At 47.8% G+C, this 17,158-nt stretch overlaps 1 protein-coding gene across 2 annotated transcripts in view; it reads left to right on the top strand.

Moving 5' to 3' along the window:
- Window positions 1–17,158, top strand: part of ARMC9 (armadillo repeat containing 9) — a 142,763-nt gene that overhangs the window by 37,966 nt on the left and 87,639 nt on the right. For both annotated transcript variants that reach the window (XM_081241624.1, XM_081241623.1), the window contains exons 10-12: window positions 7,694–7,728; window positions 10,914–11,025; window positions 14,149–14,241. In XM_081241624.1, coding sequence (XP_081097750.1) covers window positions 7,694–7,728; window positions 10,914–11,025; window positions 14,149–14,241 — 240 coding nt within the window. The remainder of the gene's footprint in view (window positions 1–7,693; window positions 7,729–10,913; window positions 11,026–14,148; window positions 14,242–17,158) is intronic.

The raw sequence follows: 17,158 nt of genomic DNA on the forward strand, positions 1-17,158 counted from the left end.
GAAGTGTAAAAGAATATTGTAGTTGACTAGGCATGCCTAATGTCAATGTATGATATCAGATTTATAACGCATGGAGAGGAAATTAGGATACAATTTAGATCGGATGTCCGGTGACTGAGCCAATAGGATCTAGGAGTTGGACGAAGATTGCTTTTTTATTCGTTTAAGGGAATATAGTCTACCCTAAGTCCAAACAGGATGCCATCAATTTCAAGATAAATAGGTAGGCACAGACCAGCCTTCCTTCTAGCCTGGTCCTTGATCAGCTTCTCCCCGGGCTTGAGCATTTCAATTCACTGTACTTGACAAGAGCCTGGCGGAGGCCCATCAGAAAATGGCTGGTACTACAACGTTTAGTGCCTTTGATACTGGTTTTTAAGTCTGGCTGTTAAGAATCTGGCCATCTGCAACCTCATTCACTGTTGAGAGTTCAGAAGGGCTCAGTAAATAAGACCCTTCTTCCCCCTGAGTTCCGAACCAATTGAAAACTACAACAATAGCATGAAGGAAAAAGGAGCTGAAGATATTGCCACTGATTCTGACAAAGCTTATACTGGAGAATGTGGATTTTTTTTTTTTTTTTTGGTAGGCAGGTGGGTAAGCTACTTTTGAGCCCTGGAATTAAAGAACCGTTCTCCCCCCGTCATGGACAGCTGTGGCCCAGCCCCTGCCCTCCACCCCCTCCACCCGTACCACTGGGGCTGTGCTCTCTGTGCAGCCTCACTGCCCAGAGGAGGGGGGTGCAGGGCGGTGCAAATCCAGTAAGTCACCCCCTCTGGGGGGTATGTGTGAAGACTGTGTATGTGTGGAGGCCGAGGACCCCACTGAGGAGATAAGAAGTGTGTTTCCACCCTACCTCCTTCCCGCCCAGGTAACTGTGTCTGGAAGTCTGATGCATTATCAGAGCTGGGCATCAAATCCACGTGCTCCCGGGGTTGATAATGATGGATTAAATCTTGAGAAGAGAGCTCTCCTGGATGGCCTCTTGCAGCTTGACTGCTTGTCACCACCCTAACCCCAGGTTTGTCGTGCCGTGGTCCTTACCAAATCAGGCTCCAAACCCTGGGGCCCATTATTTGCTGGGATTTGAGATGAATCTGATTTTATATTATCAGGAATCTAGTGATAAGTAGTAAAAGGAAAAACTTCTTCCTCAGAGCACAAGAGGGAGGGTTTTTTTGTGTTCTAAGGTTATACAAGGGATACAAGAATATGTGTTAGCTGGAAAATACACAACAATTTAGCAGTAAATGGAGCAAAGCAGAAACCCCTCCCCTCCCTCACACTCACCCCATCCTGCCTTCCTCCACAGATAAGTGTTGACTATGTTTCATATGCATCCTTTAGACCTTTAAAAATTGTATATAATTGAGATTTTATTACACATATCATTCTGCAGCTGTCTCCTTTCACTTAACTACATTTTTGAAAGTCTTTCATGTCCCTTTAGCATACTTGTATTTCCCTTATCTTTCAGAATTTTAATTTGAGAATATGGTACATTTAACCATTCCTCTGGCAGACATTGTCGGGTTTTTGCTCTTTCTAATGATGCAGCATCCATCTTTGTGTGCTGCAAATAGCATTTAAAAGTGCTTTGGTATGCCTTTCTCTTCTTAGCCCCCTGTTTGCAGTGGGCAAGCATGAATGCAGAGACACTCTCAAGGTGGAAATCTGAGCACAGCCCCCGGTTGGGTCCCAAGTCCCACCCTGTGGCGCCTCTAGGTTTGTGATTCATCGGATGGGACAGTTTCCATTTAAACCCATCCTTATTGGAAAAATGGCTCTTTGGGGAATTAACCCTCCCTTTCTTCCACGACTCCAGGTAGGCCGCACTGGAAATACAAGTTACAGTACTTCCCGGTGTGGTAGCATTCAATATATTAAAGGCCCAGGACATGTGAATCTTAGGAGGCATCTACTTCCAAAATCAACCATCTTTGTTAGCAGTGAAAACCTGCAGGGGTGGGGCAGGGGGCGGTGGTGGCGGTGATCCTTTTGGGAGGTGGCCTCGTGCAGTTGTTCAGAAGCCTTGCTGTGGCACTATTCTGCTAAGGAGGGTACTTCCCGAAGCTTCCCGCTGCGTGGACTGTGGCTCTGCAAATGAAGTCCAGCATCTTCAGCCTTGGCGTTCTCCCTTAGGTGGCTTGCTTAAGTCTTGGCAGGACACCTGCCCTTTCCCCCTGTTGCCACTGCATTTCGAGGCAGCCTTTCTGGGCCCAGTGCTCTGTGTATCGAGGAGGAGGAGTTGCACACCTGGTTCCCCTCTCGCTACCACACCTCACACACCCGTGCCTGTCACGTACCTGAACGGACCCTGGTGATGTGAGGATTGAATACCTTTGGTCTCATCAGTCGGTAGGACCGTGATTGGTAGAGGGTAACTGTGCCATTAGCTCAGACCTTTTCCCCGACCTCCAAACCCAGCCTTACCGGCCTTCTCCCCGTGAATATCTGACAGGCACGTCACACTTTCTGTGTCCCAACCCAGGCTCATCTTTTCCTCCACACAGGTGATTTCCCTCCTGTGTTTCTGTCTCAGCAAATGGCACTCCAGGGAACCCCGGGAGTCACCCTTTCCTCTGCCCTGTGCTCAGGTGGCCGTGGGGATCTGGGCGGGCTTCCTCCCTCCTGCCCTGCCTCTGTTGCTTTGTGTCCGTTCAGGCTCTCCCTCTTTCTGTCCTGGCTTAGAGCAACATTTCCTGCCTGGTCTCAGTCTCAAAACTCGTAGATTTCTGATGGCTCATGCACACGGGAGCTGGAGTGACCTTTCTGGTTGTGTCTTACTTATTTATTTATGCCCTCAGGCTTCAGAAAGGATTTAGGTACATACAGGAATCCCATCTCGTTACTTCTGGTCCAATGTGCTCAGCATGGAGTCCCCAGCCCTCCACGATCTCATGCGCATCTGTCTCTCCCGGCCTGACTTGGGTCTCAGAAACCCCAAGAAGCCCCAGCCCCTGGCACCTCCCCAGGTGTGCCGTTGCTGCGCACCTTGCCCGGCCCCAGGCTCTCAGACGCCTTCAGGCTGCGGGGTGGTGAGGCAAGGCCAAGGGCTCAGACACCGGGCACTCCCACGCCGCACGCATGCACAAATAGCACCGCTTCCAGATCGCATTTGCACAGTTTTCCATTCCAGTGCTCCCCTTCTGCGGTCACAACCCTGCGTTTTCAAGTTGTGTCCGTACCCCTTCCTGTTACAGAGTTGGCCATAGCAGCCTCCCTTGTCCATGTGGCGGGGATGCCCCTCTGGGTCCCCGGCTCCTGTTGCCTCTCTGTCACGTGGCCAACACACATTTCCTCAGGTTTCCCTCGGTGGTGACTTAACCTCTCCTGGTGACCATTCCCCGTGAGGTCGCCTGACAAGGGTCCTGCCTTTGTCCTGCACCGCACAGGCGGCACCTGGGTTCAGCGTTAGTCCCACGTGGGCGGGGCCAGGGAAGAAGGGCTGGCAGCGGGCCAGCCTGGTCCGAGGAGGTTTCTGGCTCCAGACGGGGCCTTCCTGTCGCCCTGGGGCTCGCAGCTGCTGCTGGTGTCGTCGAGGCTCCTTCTTTCTGACCCTCCCTGGGCTGCGCACGCCCGCTGCCGTCCTGTGGAGCAGCAGTTCCCGAAGTGTGTGCCTCGAAGCCAGTCCCACGGGATGTCCCCGTCCCCAAGCAAACTGTTGATGTCACAAGTTTGAGACACACTGGGTACTGAGATTCACAACTGTCAGCCGTACACCAAACTCCCCGGAGAAGTCCCACAGTGACAGGCCCCCGCCAACCCAGTCCACCTCCAGTCGCTGGTGACCCAGGGACACTCTCGCCACGTCACACCTCCTCCCGGTTTCTCTAAGCACGCTTCCTGACGTCATGCGTCATTAGCAAAGCCCCTCATCCCGCTGTTGTCACCAAGAGTGGTCCCAGGCTCGTGTGGCCCCAGTAATGCCCTCGCCCACACCATGACCCCGAGGGCCGGGCTCCGCTTCCTTGCCTGCAGCTGGGAAGGGGTGGGGCCGTAGTTCTGCACGTTCACTCTCGGCTTAGGTAGCAGTTCAGTTCTCCCACGTCCAAGCTTTGCAGAGAGCCCTGCCCTGAGCCCGGCACGGCACAGGCGCTCAGCGACTAACTGACGTGCATACGTTCCTCGTTCCGCTGGCCTCTACCTGTGCCCGGAAAGGGCTGCCGCACGTTCACACTGTGCTTGCCCAGTGGAAAGCGCCACCCATCTGTGCCCACATCCGCCATGGCCGGGGCGCCAGCCTCCTCCTGGTGCCCCAGGCCTTGGGGGCCTTACTCTGAGTGCCCAGCGTAGAATCCCGGAGCTCACACAGCGCCCACTGGGGCTGCGGTCAGGGCCTCCTTAGCAAGGGGACGCTCCCTCGGCTTGTGGTCCATACTCAAAATCTAGAGTTACCTTGAGAGGGAAATTATTCCAACTGATGATGATTCTGGGGCCTCTCCCAGCTTTCTCTTCCTGGGGCTTTTCTTCCTTAGCCAGACTGTCGTAGCTGCGTCCACCCCGCCTACACGCAGAGCAGCACCCGCAGCTGGTGGCAGTGACCTTTAGAAATCCAATCCAAAGTAAAGGTTAGTCAACAGATCAGAGCAGCCCCCTCAGTGTTCGAGTATTCTTTTTTGTTTTTTTTTTTTTTTTTTGCGGTACGCGGGCCTCTCACTGCTGTGGCCTCTCCCGTTGCGGAGCACAGACTCCGTACACGCAGGCTCAGCGGCCATGGCTCACGGGCCCAGCCGCTCCGCGGCATGTGGGATCTTCCCGGGCCGGGGCACGAACCCGTGTCCCCTGCATTAGCAGGCGGACTCCCAACCACTGCACCACCAGGGAAGCCCTCGAGTATTCTTATTAACGCCTCCACCTTAGAAGGAAGTGGCAGCCGTCGCCCGCTGTGAGTTCTCCATTCCGTGGGCAAGTTTATACTTGGGTGTCAATGTTAAGGTCAACTTCTACATAACTTAAACGCCCAGTACCTCTCAGCTCTAGCATCCCCGTCAGCACTGGGAGCTCAGCGTGAACAGGCAGAAAAGAGGGGAAGCCATGCTGACTTCCATGCGCTCTTGTTGGCATCTGCACCCACTGGTATAGCACTGCCACCATCTTGCAGGTGAGGCACGGAGAGTTATTTGATCATTGATTCTGCCCATTGGATTGCAAGCTCTCTGAGAAGAGGGCTTTTGCCTTGCTCACCGATATCAGCGGTGCCTAGCAGAGGCCTGTTAGATGGTGGGCAGTCAGCACTTACTGAATGAAATACCACAACTTCCTCCCTTGTTAGGAGCAGGCTGGGCCATTCTCCCCTCGGCTCATTGCCAGCTTTAAAAGAAAAATTTTTTTTTTTTTTTTTTGCGGTAGGCGGGCCTGTCACTGTTGTGGCCTCTCCCATTGCGGAGCACAGGCTCCGGACGCGCAGGCTCAGCGGCCATGGCTCACGGGCCCAGCCACTCCGTGGCATGTGGGATCTTCCCGGACCGGGGCACGAACCCGTGTCCACTGCATCGGCAGGCGGACTCTCAACCACTGCGCCACCAGGGAAGCCCGAAAATTTTTTTTTACTTGATTGAATAGTAAAGTCTCAATACTGTTTAACATACTGGCTCTTCTCATGAAAGGGTCAGTTATTACTGCTTTTCAATTAATTTCTTCACAGGGCAAATAGAATGATATAGAGTTTAGAAAAAGAAAAAAATCAGTGTTTTAAAAGATAGAGAACATTTTCTTAATTATGAAAAATGGGGGGGGCTTGCCTGGTGGCGCAGTGGTTGAGAGTCCACCTGCCGACGCAGGGGACACGGGTTCGTGCCCCGGTCCGGGAAGATCCCACATGCCGCGGAGCGGCTGGGCCCGTGAGCCATGGCCGCTGAGCTTGCGTGTCCGGAGCCTGTGCTCCGCAACGGGAGAGGCCACAACAGTGAGAGGCCTGCGTACCGGAAAAAAAGAAAAGAAAAAAAAAATGAAAAAAGGGGGAGTGTATGTAAATGAATTTTATTTGTGGAAATATGAAGTAGCCAATATCACTAATTTTAAAATATTTTTCTCTGGTGTATATATTATGCTGGTGTTTTACTATGGCTGTGTCCTTCGTTGACCACATTACTGGCTCCTTGATCCCCTTAGTGTGTTAGACAAGTCATGTAGATGACATTTCAAACAATGTTCTGAGTTCCTTGCTGTTTAAGCCAATAACAGGAATAACAGGTAATTAATTTTTAAAAAGTCAAGGATTTTAAAAAAAAAGAAAGAAAAGGGAATTCCCTGGCAGTCCAGTGGTTAGGACGCCGAGCTCTGACTGCCGAGGGCCTGGGTTCAGTCCCTCGCCAGGGAACTAAGATCCCACAAGCTGCACGGTGTGGCCAAAAAAGAAAAGGAAAAGTCAAAGGTTAAAAGTTACAAGAACATACATGGGTTTAAAAGCAGGGTTTTCGGTCTTCAAGGTGAGAATATGGGGATCTGTAAATACTGCAAAGGGAAGCAGTCGAGAACGGGGCCGATTTATTACATTTAGTTATTAAATCAGTCAAGGATTCCGGAGTGCCCACTTTTGGAAGTCAGTCTTCATTCATGCATTCAACAAATAAATGTTGATTGAGTGCCTCTGTGGTCCAGGTACTGTGCCAGGTGCTGGGGACATGCAGGTGCTATATCTGTAGCCCTTGTGAAACTCCGTGTCTGCTAAAGGAGAAAGGCACAGAAATGGCTGCAAAATGATCACAGTTCCATATGATCAGCGTGGATAATGTTCCGTTCGACGGTTGTGGTGACAAAGAGGGAACCGAGTACTACTGCCCGCCCTGTCGGGAAGGGCTCCACAGACGGCTGAGACTTCCTCTCTTCGCCTCTACTTACTTTTTTACCCTAGAGTTCTTTTAGACAAATTCCAAACATTCCATCATTTTACCTATAAATAATTCAATATACATCTCTAACAGATAAGGGCTTCAAAAAACGAAAAACGTAACCACAGTGCCGTATATAATTAATACTAATTCCTTAGTATCATATAATACCAGTGCAGTCCATTTTCACATTTCCCGTGTTTTCTCAAAATGTCTTTTACAGTTGGTTTGAGTCCATCCAAACAAGTGCCATTCACAGCATTTGGTGGTTTCTCTATTTTAGTACATGCTTAATACCACGTTGCTGTAGTAGCAAAAGCAAAACAAAAAAACAATAAATGGGACGTGCCCATAAAGTAGGCAATGATTTGGCCTATAGGCAGGATTAAAAGGGGGTAGGGTGGGAGGGGGATTGTGAATTTTTTCCGTAAACACCTCTAGAGCGACTTGTTGCCAAGTGCATGTGTTATTTTTATACTCAAAGGTAAAATCTTAATAAAGAAGAAAACCAGGATAATAAACTGATTTTCATTGCTTTTGTTCTTTATGATGTCTTTGACTAGGCAGCTTTAAGTTCCTCTGGGAGCTTGGTCAGGGCGAACCCACCCGTTTTCTTATAGACTGCTGCTTGGAGTGGAGTAGCAACAAGCCAAAGGTGGTGGCTTGGGAAATGCGTCAGTAGGGTGTTACTAAACTTGGACTTGGGCTAATTTTTAAATCATATACGATTATGGTTGGAGAATCCTGGTGGATGAAAAACTGCAAATCTGTTGGTTCTGTGCTGTTACAGTGATTTGGGATTAATGCGTTGCTGTCAATGTTTAACACGATCTATTTCCTTCTCTCCCCTTCCCCCTCAGGCTTCAACCATGTTAAGAGCCTCCTTGGCACCCGTGTAAGTAATTGCTCTTAGGAATTGTTATTAAGGAGAATAGCTATGGATAAAACTGAAATTCAAAACAGTTGTAATAAATGCTCTTAACCACCTAGCTTAGACGAATTCCTTTGATTAAGCTGGAGCTACATGTGGGTGTTAAAGGAAATACCAGTAATCATAAGTAATACTTATAAAATACTTATAAAAGTATCTTTTAAAGTCAATTCTATTTACGCTGGCGAGGTAGCATCCAATGGAAAAAACTGTTGAATTGTTCCTATAATATTCTATAGAAATCAGTTTAATCCACTGTCATAGGGCAGTCAACAGAACGTTGCAGTGTCTAAATTTTATGTTCTCTCCTGAGTCACATTGTGACCAGGGCCACAGGATAGCTCTGTGTGTGCTGGAGCATTCCTATCCAAGTCAGTTAGGCTGTCCCCCATGCGGGTATCTGATGCACGGGGGCTTCACCAGGCACGTGTGTTGCACTAGCAGGGAAGTTGAGAACCTTTGGCATGGACACGAGGACTAGGGTGGGTTCTGGTGACCCTCTGAGCCAGCCTTGGGTGGTGGTGGGGATTGGAGGGGTGGGTGCTATGATATTACCAAGACACCTGCGGTCGATACAACATTCCTCCTTCCCTCGGTCCTGCCCGAGTCTGACATTAACCCTGCACTCTGTTCACTTCAGATGGTGGCTGTAGAATGCAGACTGCCAGGGTTAAAACCCCCCTCTGCCACCGGCTCTGTGACCTTGGACCACTTTTATAACCTGTCTGTACCTCAGTTTCCTCATGGACTGTGGGAGAGTGGCTGGACCACAGAAATGGGGGATAGCTGAGCAACTTAGTAATATTGCCATTACTGGCAAGTAAATATGGCCCAAATATATATGACCGTTTTTCCTCCTTTGAGTAGAAGTTCCCCAGCTATAGAACATTATCAAACTTGGCTTTACAAATGGAACTTTTTTTGTCTAGCAAAAGAGCCTGTTAGCATTTTAAATTAAAACTTTTTTTCATTTTGAAATAATTTCAGAGTTGCAAAAATAGAACAAAGAATTCCCATATACCCTTCACCCAGATTCCCCAGTGTTAATATTTTACACAAGCCCAGTGCAGTTATCAAAATCAGAAAATTAATGCTGAAAAAGTACTGTCCTCTAGTCTGCAGGGCTTATTCATATTTTATCAGTTGTTCCATTATGTCCTTTCTCTGGTCTGAGGTTCAATCCAGGATCGCACGTTAGTCTTGTCATGTCTTAGTTTCCTTTAATTTGAAATCATTCTTCAGTCTTTGTCTTTCGAGGCCTTGACACTTTTGAAGAATACTGACCAGTTATTTATAAATGGAATTTTTTAAAGTATTTGTATTAATTTTTAAACTCACAATAGTATCTGCCTCTGGAAAAAAATCAAAATAATCAATGTGCCATGTACGGAGGTTTACCATTTGCTATATATTTTTTTTAATCTTTTTTTTTTTTTTTTTTGCCTTACGCAGGCCTCTCACCGTTATGGCCTCTCCCGTTGCGGAGCACAGGCTCCGGATGCGCAGGCTCAGCCGTCATGGCTCACGGGCCCAGCCGCTCCACGGCATGCGGGATCCTCCCGGACCGGGGCACGAACCCGTGTCCCCTGCATCAGCAGGCGGACTCTCAACCACTGCGCCACCAGGGAAGCCCCGTTTGCTATATTAAATAGAAGACGCTGACGCTCCTCCCCAGGAGTGTTAACTGAGACACCATTCGATGCCCTCTTTTCTGGCTTTTTTCTTCCAGGCCCTATAAGAGGATCTCATTTTTTCTTTTAAAAACTAACCTTAAGGGAATACCCTGGTGGTCCAGTGGTTAGGAATGTGCGCTTTCACTGCTGAGGGCACGGGTTCGATCCATGGTCTTGGGGAACTAAGATCCTGCAAGCTGCGTGGCGTGGCCAAAAAAAAAAAAAAAAAAAAAACTAGCATGTAATTTTTTCCTATAATGTAAGTAATACATGCTCATTATAGAAAATGTGAGTCTATAGAAACATGAAGAAGAAAATTTAAAGAACCCCAAATCCTACCTCCCAGAGGTATTAGCTCAGTTTTTACTCCACCCTTTAAAAACAAATGAAACCCTACAGCTTTAGTCTTTTCACTCAACTCTTCATGAATTCTCATTTAATATTAATAGTCTCTGCACAGTATTAGAAGAATCATATTTTGTTTTGTTCTTAGTTTTTTTATTTTGAAATAATTATAGATTCATAGGAAGCTGAGTCCCTCAGTGTCTCAGATAAGGTGGTGACATCTTATCTGACTGTAGTACAACAGCAAAACGAGGAAATTAACATGGAGACAGTGCAGACCTCACTCAGTTTTCAATTTTTCTATACACTCCAATCTTCTATTCAACAAAACAAAATGTGAAGATACTTGTTTTAGTGACAAGGTATCTGAGGTGGTCCCTTTTGTTTCTGGCCAGCCAGATGCAGGTGTTGGGTCATCTGCACCGTGTAGATCTCTGAACAGCGATCTCTCTTAGTTGAAACCTGCCTTCGCCTGAGGTCTGACTCGGAGTCCTCTTGAGGAGGGTTTGCAAATTGCCCTGCTTACCACCTGCCTCACTGGCACGTCCCCACTGCCGCTTCCTGGCCACACCCTCCTACCTCCTGGAGGGTCAGCTGTGCACCTCCTCTTCACAGTTGTTTTCTGACCCCTGTTCTGTCCTTCACTTCCCCCCAAGCCAGTCCCTCAGGCTTGAGAGGGACAGTGGCTTCAGGTTTTTAGGAAGGACCCTAGGGGCCTGCTGAAACTAATAGGCTTTGGACTTGGCTCAGGATTCTAAATAGAACTCAGGATTCTATGATGCCTCCAAGATGATTTCATCCCCATGATGTGGAGCCCTGGGCTATTGTGAATATGATGGTTTCTAATCCCATTAGGCAGAGACTCCTTGTTTTAGGAAAAGTGTTTTATAGACCCCAGTACATGCAACAGAAGAGACGGAGCTGAGCCCGTTGAAGCTGGGGTGGGGGGCCTGGAATCCAGCCCTCTTGGTGGAGGCCTGGAGTTAATGCCAGGAGCACAGAGAGCAAGTGGGCCACTGCCCATACAGTGTGTCAGAGCAGCTCTAGATGAGACTGTCATGATACTCAGGAGGCGTAATGAACATGCCCTTTTGCACTGTTCTTTCTCTTTGAACTTGTGTTGCTGAGTAGGAAATTGAAGGATGTCCCATTACTGCCCTCCTTGGATTATGAGAAACTGAAGAAGGATTTGATTTTGGGGAGTGACCGCTTGAAAGCCTTCTTGTTGCAGGCTCTGCGCTGGGTAAGTACCTTTTTCTTGAAGTTAAAATAAAAAGGGGGGCTTCCCTGGTGGCGCAGTGGTTGAGAGTCCACCTGCCGATGCAGGGGACACAGGTTCGTGCCCCTGTCCGGGAAGATCCCACATGCTGCGGAGTGGCTGGGCCCGTGAGCCATGGCCGCGGAGCCTGTGCTCCGCAATGGGAGAGGCCACAACAGTGGGAGGCCCAGGTACCGAAAAAAAAAAAAAGGCCATGCTGGTTTTCTTGGCTGGCTGCCTTGCCTGTATCTTTTAACCCATCTTCTCAAAATCTTTCTTCATGCTTCCTGCTGACACCAAGAGCGAAAATGAAAAGCAGCTTCCGAAGATCGCTGTGGTCTCTTTTTAAAAACCCCTATGTTGACGTCACAGCTGCCATTGCCCTCACTCGATGATTTGGTACATGATGATTTGGTACATGTAGTTTCAAGGCCCTGGAGATGTCCTGGCAGCTGGCCCTTCCCCGGTCCTGAGCCAGACTCACAGCTGGTGGCGTCGGTGTGTTAGAGCACGAGTCCCGCTCACACTGACCCCCGCAGAGACCTCTGGATTTAGGTATTCCTGCGCAGCCACACGAGCAGACATCAAGGGTGAAAACATATTAACAAGTCTTTAAGGAAAATAGAGTGTCATCTAAGTAGTTGCTTTTCTGGGAATTCCCTGGTGGTCCAGTGGTTAGGACTCCACGCTTCCCCAGCAGGGGGCACAGGTTCGATCCCTGGTCAGGGAACTAAGATCCCGCAAGCCACGCGGCGCAGCCGGAAAAAAAGCCTTCGTTTAAATAAATAAATGGTTGCTTTTCTCGCCAATTTTCAGATTGATCACAGTTAAGGCAGTGGTTCTCAAGCTTTCTAGTCCCAGACCTCTTGACACTGTCAAAAATTACTGAGGAACCCAAAGAGCTTTTGTTTATGTGAATTTTATCTACCAAAGTTGACAGTATTAGAAGTTAAAGCTGAGAAAACGTAAAACATATATTTATTAATTCATTTGAGATGAACAATAATAAACCGAGGACATAACAGAAATAACATATTTTGTGTGAAAAATAACTATTTTCCAAACTAAAAAAAAATTAGTGAGAAGACTGACATTGTTTTACACTTTCATAAATTTCTTTAATGTCTGGCTTAATGGAGGGCAGCTGGATTCTCATCTCTGCTTCTACATTCAGTTTGTCACAGTATCTATCACACTTCATATGACCTCTGAGAGGTTGATCATTAAAAAGACAAAACATGCCTTAGTAGTATTATGAAAATAATTGTGACCTTCTAGACTACCCTGAAGGGACTCTCCTGAAGGGAACTCTCCCTGAAGGGAACCCCTTCTAGATTCCCGGGGTTCCCCAGACTACATTTTGAGAACTGCTGGCCTAAGCCAACACTGGTTCACTCTTTTTTTTTTTTTTTTAATTTTTATTGGAGTACAGTTTATTTATTTATTTATTTATATAAATTTATTTATTTATTTATTTATTTTTGGCTACATTGGGTCTTCGTTGCTGCTCTTGGGCTTTCTCTAGTTGTGGCAAGCAGGGGCTACCCTTCACTGTGGTGCGTGGGCTTCTCATTGCGGTGGCTTCTCTTGCTGCAGAGCACGGGCTGTAGGTGCGTGGGCTTCAGTAGTTGTGGCATGCAGCTCTAGCGCGCAGGCTCAGTAGTTGTGGCACACAGGCTCAGTAGTTGTGGCGCATGGGCTTAGTTGCTCTGCGGCATGTGGGATCTTCCCGGACCAGGGCTCGAACTCGTGTCCCCTGCATTAGCAGGTGGATTCTTAACCCCTGGGCCACCAGGAAAGTCCCTGGTTCACTCTTTAACTGAACAATCTATTCTAATTCACCTCGCAATAGCGTCAAACCCCTTCATGGATCCCCAAATTTCAGGTTATCTTGACATCCAAATGCCTCTGAGTGATTTCCCCATCTCTCTGGATAACAAAAACTCTCCTCACTTGCACTCTGATGGTTGGCAGTGCTTCCTGGAATATGGTCTGGAGGAGCACTCTGAGGACGCATCCAGGATCAGCAGGAAGAGTCCTGTGGCCAGTGTGTCTGCTCTGGTTTTGTTGACTAGAGTGGGTGGGGTGACATGAGTAACCGCTAGTGGCTGTCCCTGCCCAGAGGTTTGCCGCTGCTCCAGTTACCAGCCTCCCTTTGGCTCTTCGATTATCCGCCGGGCACTTGCTATCGGTCCATGCTATTGAGCGTCTTGGTGAGACAGGATATTGCTTGCTGAATGAATGTCATAGAACAAGCAGGAAAAATAAAGAGATCCTTGTAATTCTGTCTAAGACCCCTCCAGCCCCTCACCCCTGCACCCCAGCCCAGCAGTAGCCTCCGAACTCACCAGAAGGGCGGCAGCCCCTGTGACCGTGTAAAGCCCACGGGTGAGAAGGCGGGAAGAGCAGCAGACTGTCCGGAACCCAAAGGTGGAGGTCCTGAGAGGCCGGGGTCCCGGAGACGTGGGGCCCACTGCGGCCAAGGAGGGAGGCCCTGGGGGGAGGGAGGACCATATGCAAGGAGGGCGGTGCCAGGGGTGCCACACACGCGCACGCACACGTACATGCACACACAGTATCCGCAGTGCTGCTGTGCCAGCCCCTGTGGGATGGGTCTGCTCTGTGCGCCTGGTGCTCATTAATGCCCCCCCCCCGTCGGGCACCATGCAAAGGCACCCTGTGTGTTCACACCGCCCTCAGCTGGACCACACGTCCCAGCCCCCACTCCGCTCACATCCCCCCATGCTGCCCAATAGTCTGCTCGTCCTTCGGGTACCAACTCTTGAGCCACTTACGGCAAAAAAAAAAAAAAAAAAAAAAAGCCCTCTCCAGGCATTGGTGCACTGTCTCTTATCTGCTCCCTTACAATCCAGTCTGACACAATCCTTCACTGCTCTGGAGGCTACACGTGTAAGTTGAGTCCTGCATCGCCCATTCGGAAGTACGCTGTAATTTTTTGTTAACTGACTTGTTGGCTGGTTGGCCAGCCGGCTGGGTATTACTCATCCTGTTTGGTGAAATGCATAGTTACTGGTGCTGCCAGCTGTGGGAACAGTTTCCTCCACATCGACACCTGGGTCCTGTTGCCCTTGTTTTTCTTCATTCTAGCGCTTGACCACATCGCACCCTGGAGAGCAGAGGGAGACCGTTCTGCAGGCCTACATCAGCAACGACCTCTTGGAGTGTCACAGCCGCAGCCAGGTGGGTGAGAGAGGGGCCAGCGTCCAGCCAGGGCCTGCATTTCTGGGAAGGATCTTAGAAGGAGGAGGCTTTCATTTCTATGCGTATCTTCAGCGTAGTGACTGTATGTCAGCCTGGCGCTTCTGTTAGCTTCCGAAATCTGCTGTCCACCCTGGACACTGTCCCACTTCTCACTTCTAATGCAGAGTCCGAAACAAGTTAGTACTGCTTGATTCAACTCTGGAGCTCCTTTCTGCCATTTTTCCTTTTCTCAAATTCCCCGCTCTTTCCCTCACCCCACTGCTTACCGTGAGTCCTGAAAATTCAGCATGACTTACAATGGGCAAGGCAGGTAAGCAGATTCAAACTGTTTTCATCTGGGCCCGACTTAAAAAGTGTCTTCAACACTCTTTGTATATAGCTTTGGACCAGATAGGTCTAATGGTGCAGTGGGAAAAGTATGGGGTTTAGAGGGAGATAAACTGGTTTCAAATCTCTGCCCCACCGACTATTGGCCAGACACCCTTAGGCAAATTTCTCAGTCTCAGGGAGCTTTCCACCACCAAGAAGGGGCCATCACCTGCCTCGTGAGGTTGTTGGGAAGGCTGCGTGTGGTCACGTGTGGGAAGAACTTAACCCAGGGCCCAGCTCGGAGGAGTCCTCCTCCCCCCTCCTCATCCCTCTTCCCTGTTCTCAGCACCTGGTATCCTACCGAAGGAGGAACGACAGCTTGAACATGCCCTATGCAGAGGAGATACTGCATCTCATTATTTCAGTTTCATCGTTATCCAAAATGCTCTAAAAACTTCATCTCCCTCCTATTAGGCTTCACAGTGTGCGCCCTGAGTGCAGTATCAATACCTCTTAGGATCGCTGATGAAACAGCCCTGGAGAAAGCTTGTTGCACGTAATCTGTTGTGTGCACAGGTGACAACATTTAAGGGTTTTGAGTTTCTTCTTTGTACACAATCGTATTGTTCCCATGAAACAGTTAAGTATGAAAAATAATCCCTCAGATTCTTATTTTCTTTTCCTTTTTTTTTCTGTTGGTATTTGTAATGGCACAGAAACCAGCCTATAAGACACAAAGCAGCTGAATAATATACTGTCATGACTTACGAACTCAAATTCAAAGAGTGAATTCAATACTGATTCTGTCTGAACTGCGATATTTCATTGAATCTAAGATGTAATTTCTTCCCGCATTTTAGCATCTCCGAAACTGGGGTGTATCTAATAGCCGATGGCCTGTTACAGTTTAACTTGCAGTGCTTTTTTCTTTCTTGGATATATATAAAAAAATAATATGTCCTCCTATGAAAGGTGTCTTAGGTTTTGTGATATATGATATTTGTCAAAATGCCGAAATCTTTATAGTCACTGAAGATGTCATGTCTTCCTCAGGTCATTATTTTTAATTGCTATGGCTTATTTATTTTTTTTAATAAGGAATGAGCTGGAGTTATCTTAAGATGTCAGAGAATCTGCAGAGCAGGAGAACTCCTTGGGAAATATGGGTGCCGTGTCACCATGACACCAAAATAAATTGGGATATATATATATATATATATATATATATATATAATCTCCCACGTTTTGTTTATCCATTGATCAACAGACACTTGAGTTACCTCTACCGTTTCGCTGTTGTAAATAATGCTGCATTGAACAGGAGTGTGCACACCCTCACTTTTGTCTCAATCAGTTCCTTGCTTTTCTTTGTAGTGTCCACATTTGCATATGTACCCTGAATAATATAGTGTTTGATTTGGGGTTTGCTGAGTAGCAAGCACAGACCTTGCTCTGCAAGGAAAGGGCACTGTTCCCATGTTAGATGAAGGCACCTAGGGGAAGATGACATGAATAAAATTGCTGGATTATAATCAGGCGTAGCTTCCCTGGGCTGTTAATGGTCCCCTCTGGGGACATTGGTAATCAAAGTCAGGAGAGAGTCCCAGGAAGCACAGGGCCTCTGGCAGGGCTGAAAGGTAGGCCAGGTACTGGTTATCCAGCAGCATTATGTATGGCCAAGGGGAATGGTGAGCCGCTCTGTAATTTTGGTTTTTAAGCTTGCCTCGTCTACTTCTAGTTCTCAGGAGCTGATCACATGAGGACACTTCTGTGGGGATGAAAAGACTTTGATCCACACAGCAGGGTGTGAATGGGGGAGCTGGAGCTTCATCAGAACAAGGGCAGGGGTAACCAAGTGTGGATGAGTCTGGGCTCACCTTACCCAGGTAGTTTGCACTCTATTTGAAAATATGTTACATGGTGCACTACTTTGGATCCCTGGCCATATTTACTAAAACCGCATAGTCTGTGTCCTAGCAAAACCACTCCTAAGTATAACCCCAACAGAAATGTGTCCATACGTTCAACTAAAAGATGTGTAAGAATGCTCATAGCAGCACTATTTATAAGAATCAAAACTCTGGCTATAACCCAAATGTCCCATCAAGAGTAGAATGGATAAATCACCTGGGATATATTTGTAAAATGGGATATATTGAGCAATAAGAAGGAGCACACAGCATACAACATGGATGAATCTCACAAACATAAAACTGAATGAAAAAGTCAGATATAAAAGAATACATACTGCATGACTTTATTTATTTAAAAAATTTAAAAACAGACAGAACTAACCTACGCTATAAGAAGCCAGGAGAGATATTGCCCTTGATTTGGAAAGGGACCCCAGAAGGGTGTCTGGGGCTTTGGTAATGTTCTGTTTCTTGATTTGACTACCGGTTACCCGTGTGTCATCAAGCCGCACACTCATGATCTGGGCAATATTCTGTATGGATGTTATATTTCAATAAAAATTTTACCTAAATGAAGATGGTACAGTGGCAGTAGGCATCTTGGGGATGACAGCCTTTGGTATGTCACTCTCTTGAGTCAGTCATTCAGCCTGTACTGGTGGCCCTCCACATCT

Source organism: Mesoplodon bidens (genome assembly GCF_964165515.1).
Source record: "Mesoplodon bidens genome assembly, chromosome: 8".
NCBI classification, from domain to species: Eukaryota; Metazoa; Chordata; class Mammalia; order Artiodactyla; family Ziphiidae; genus Mesoplodon; species Mesoplodon bidens.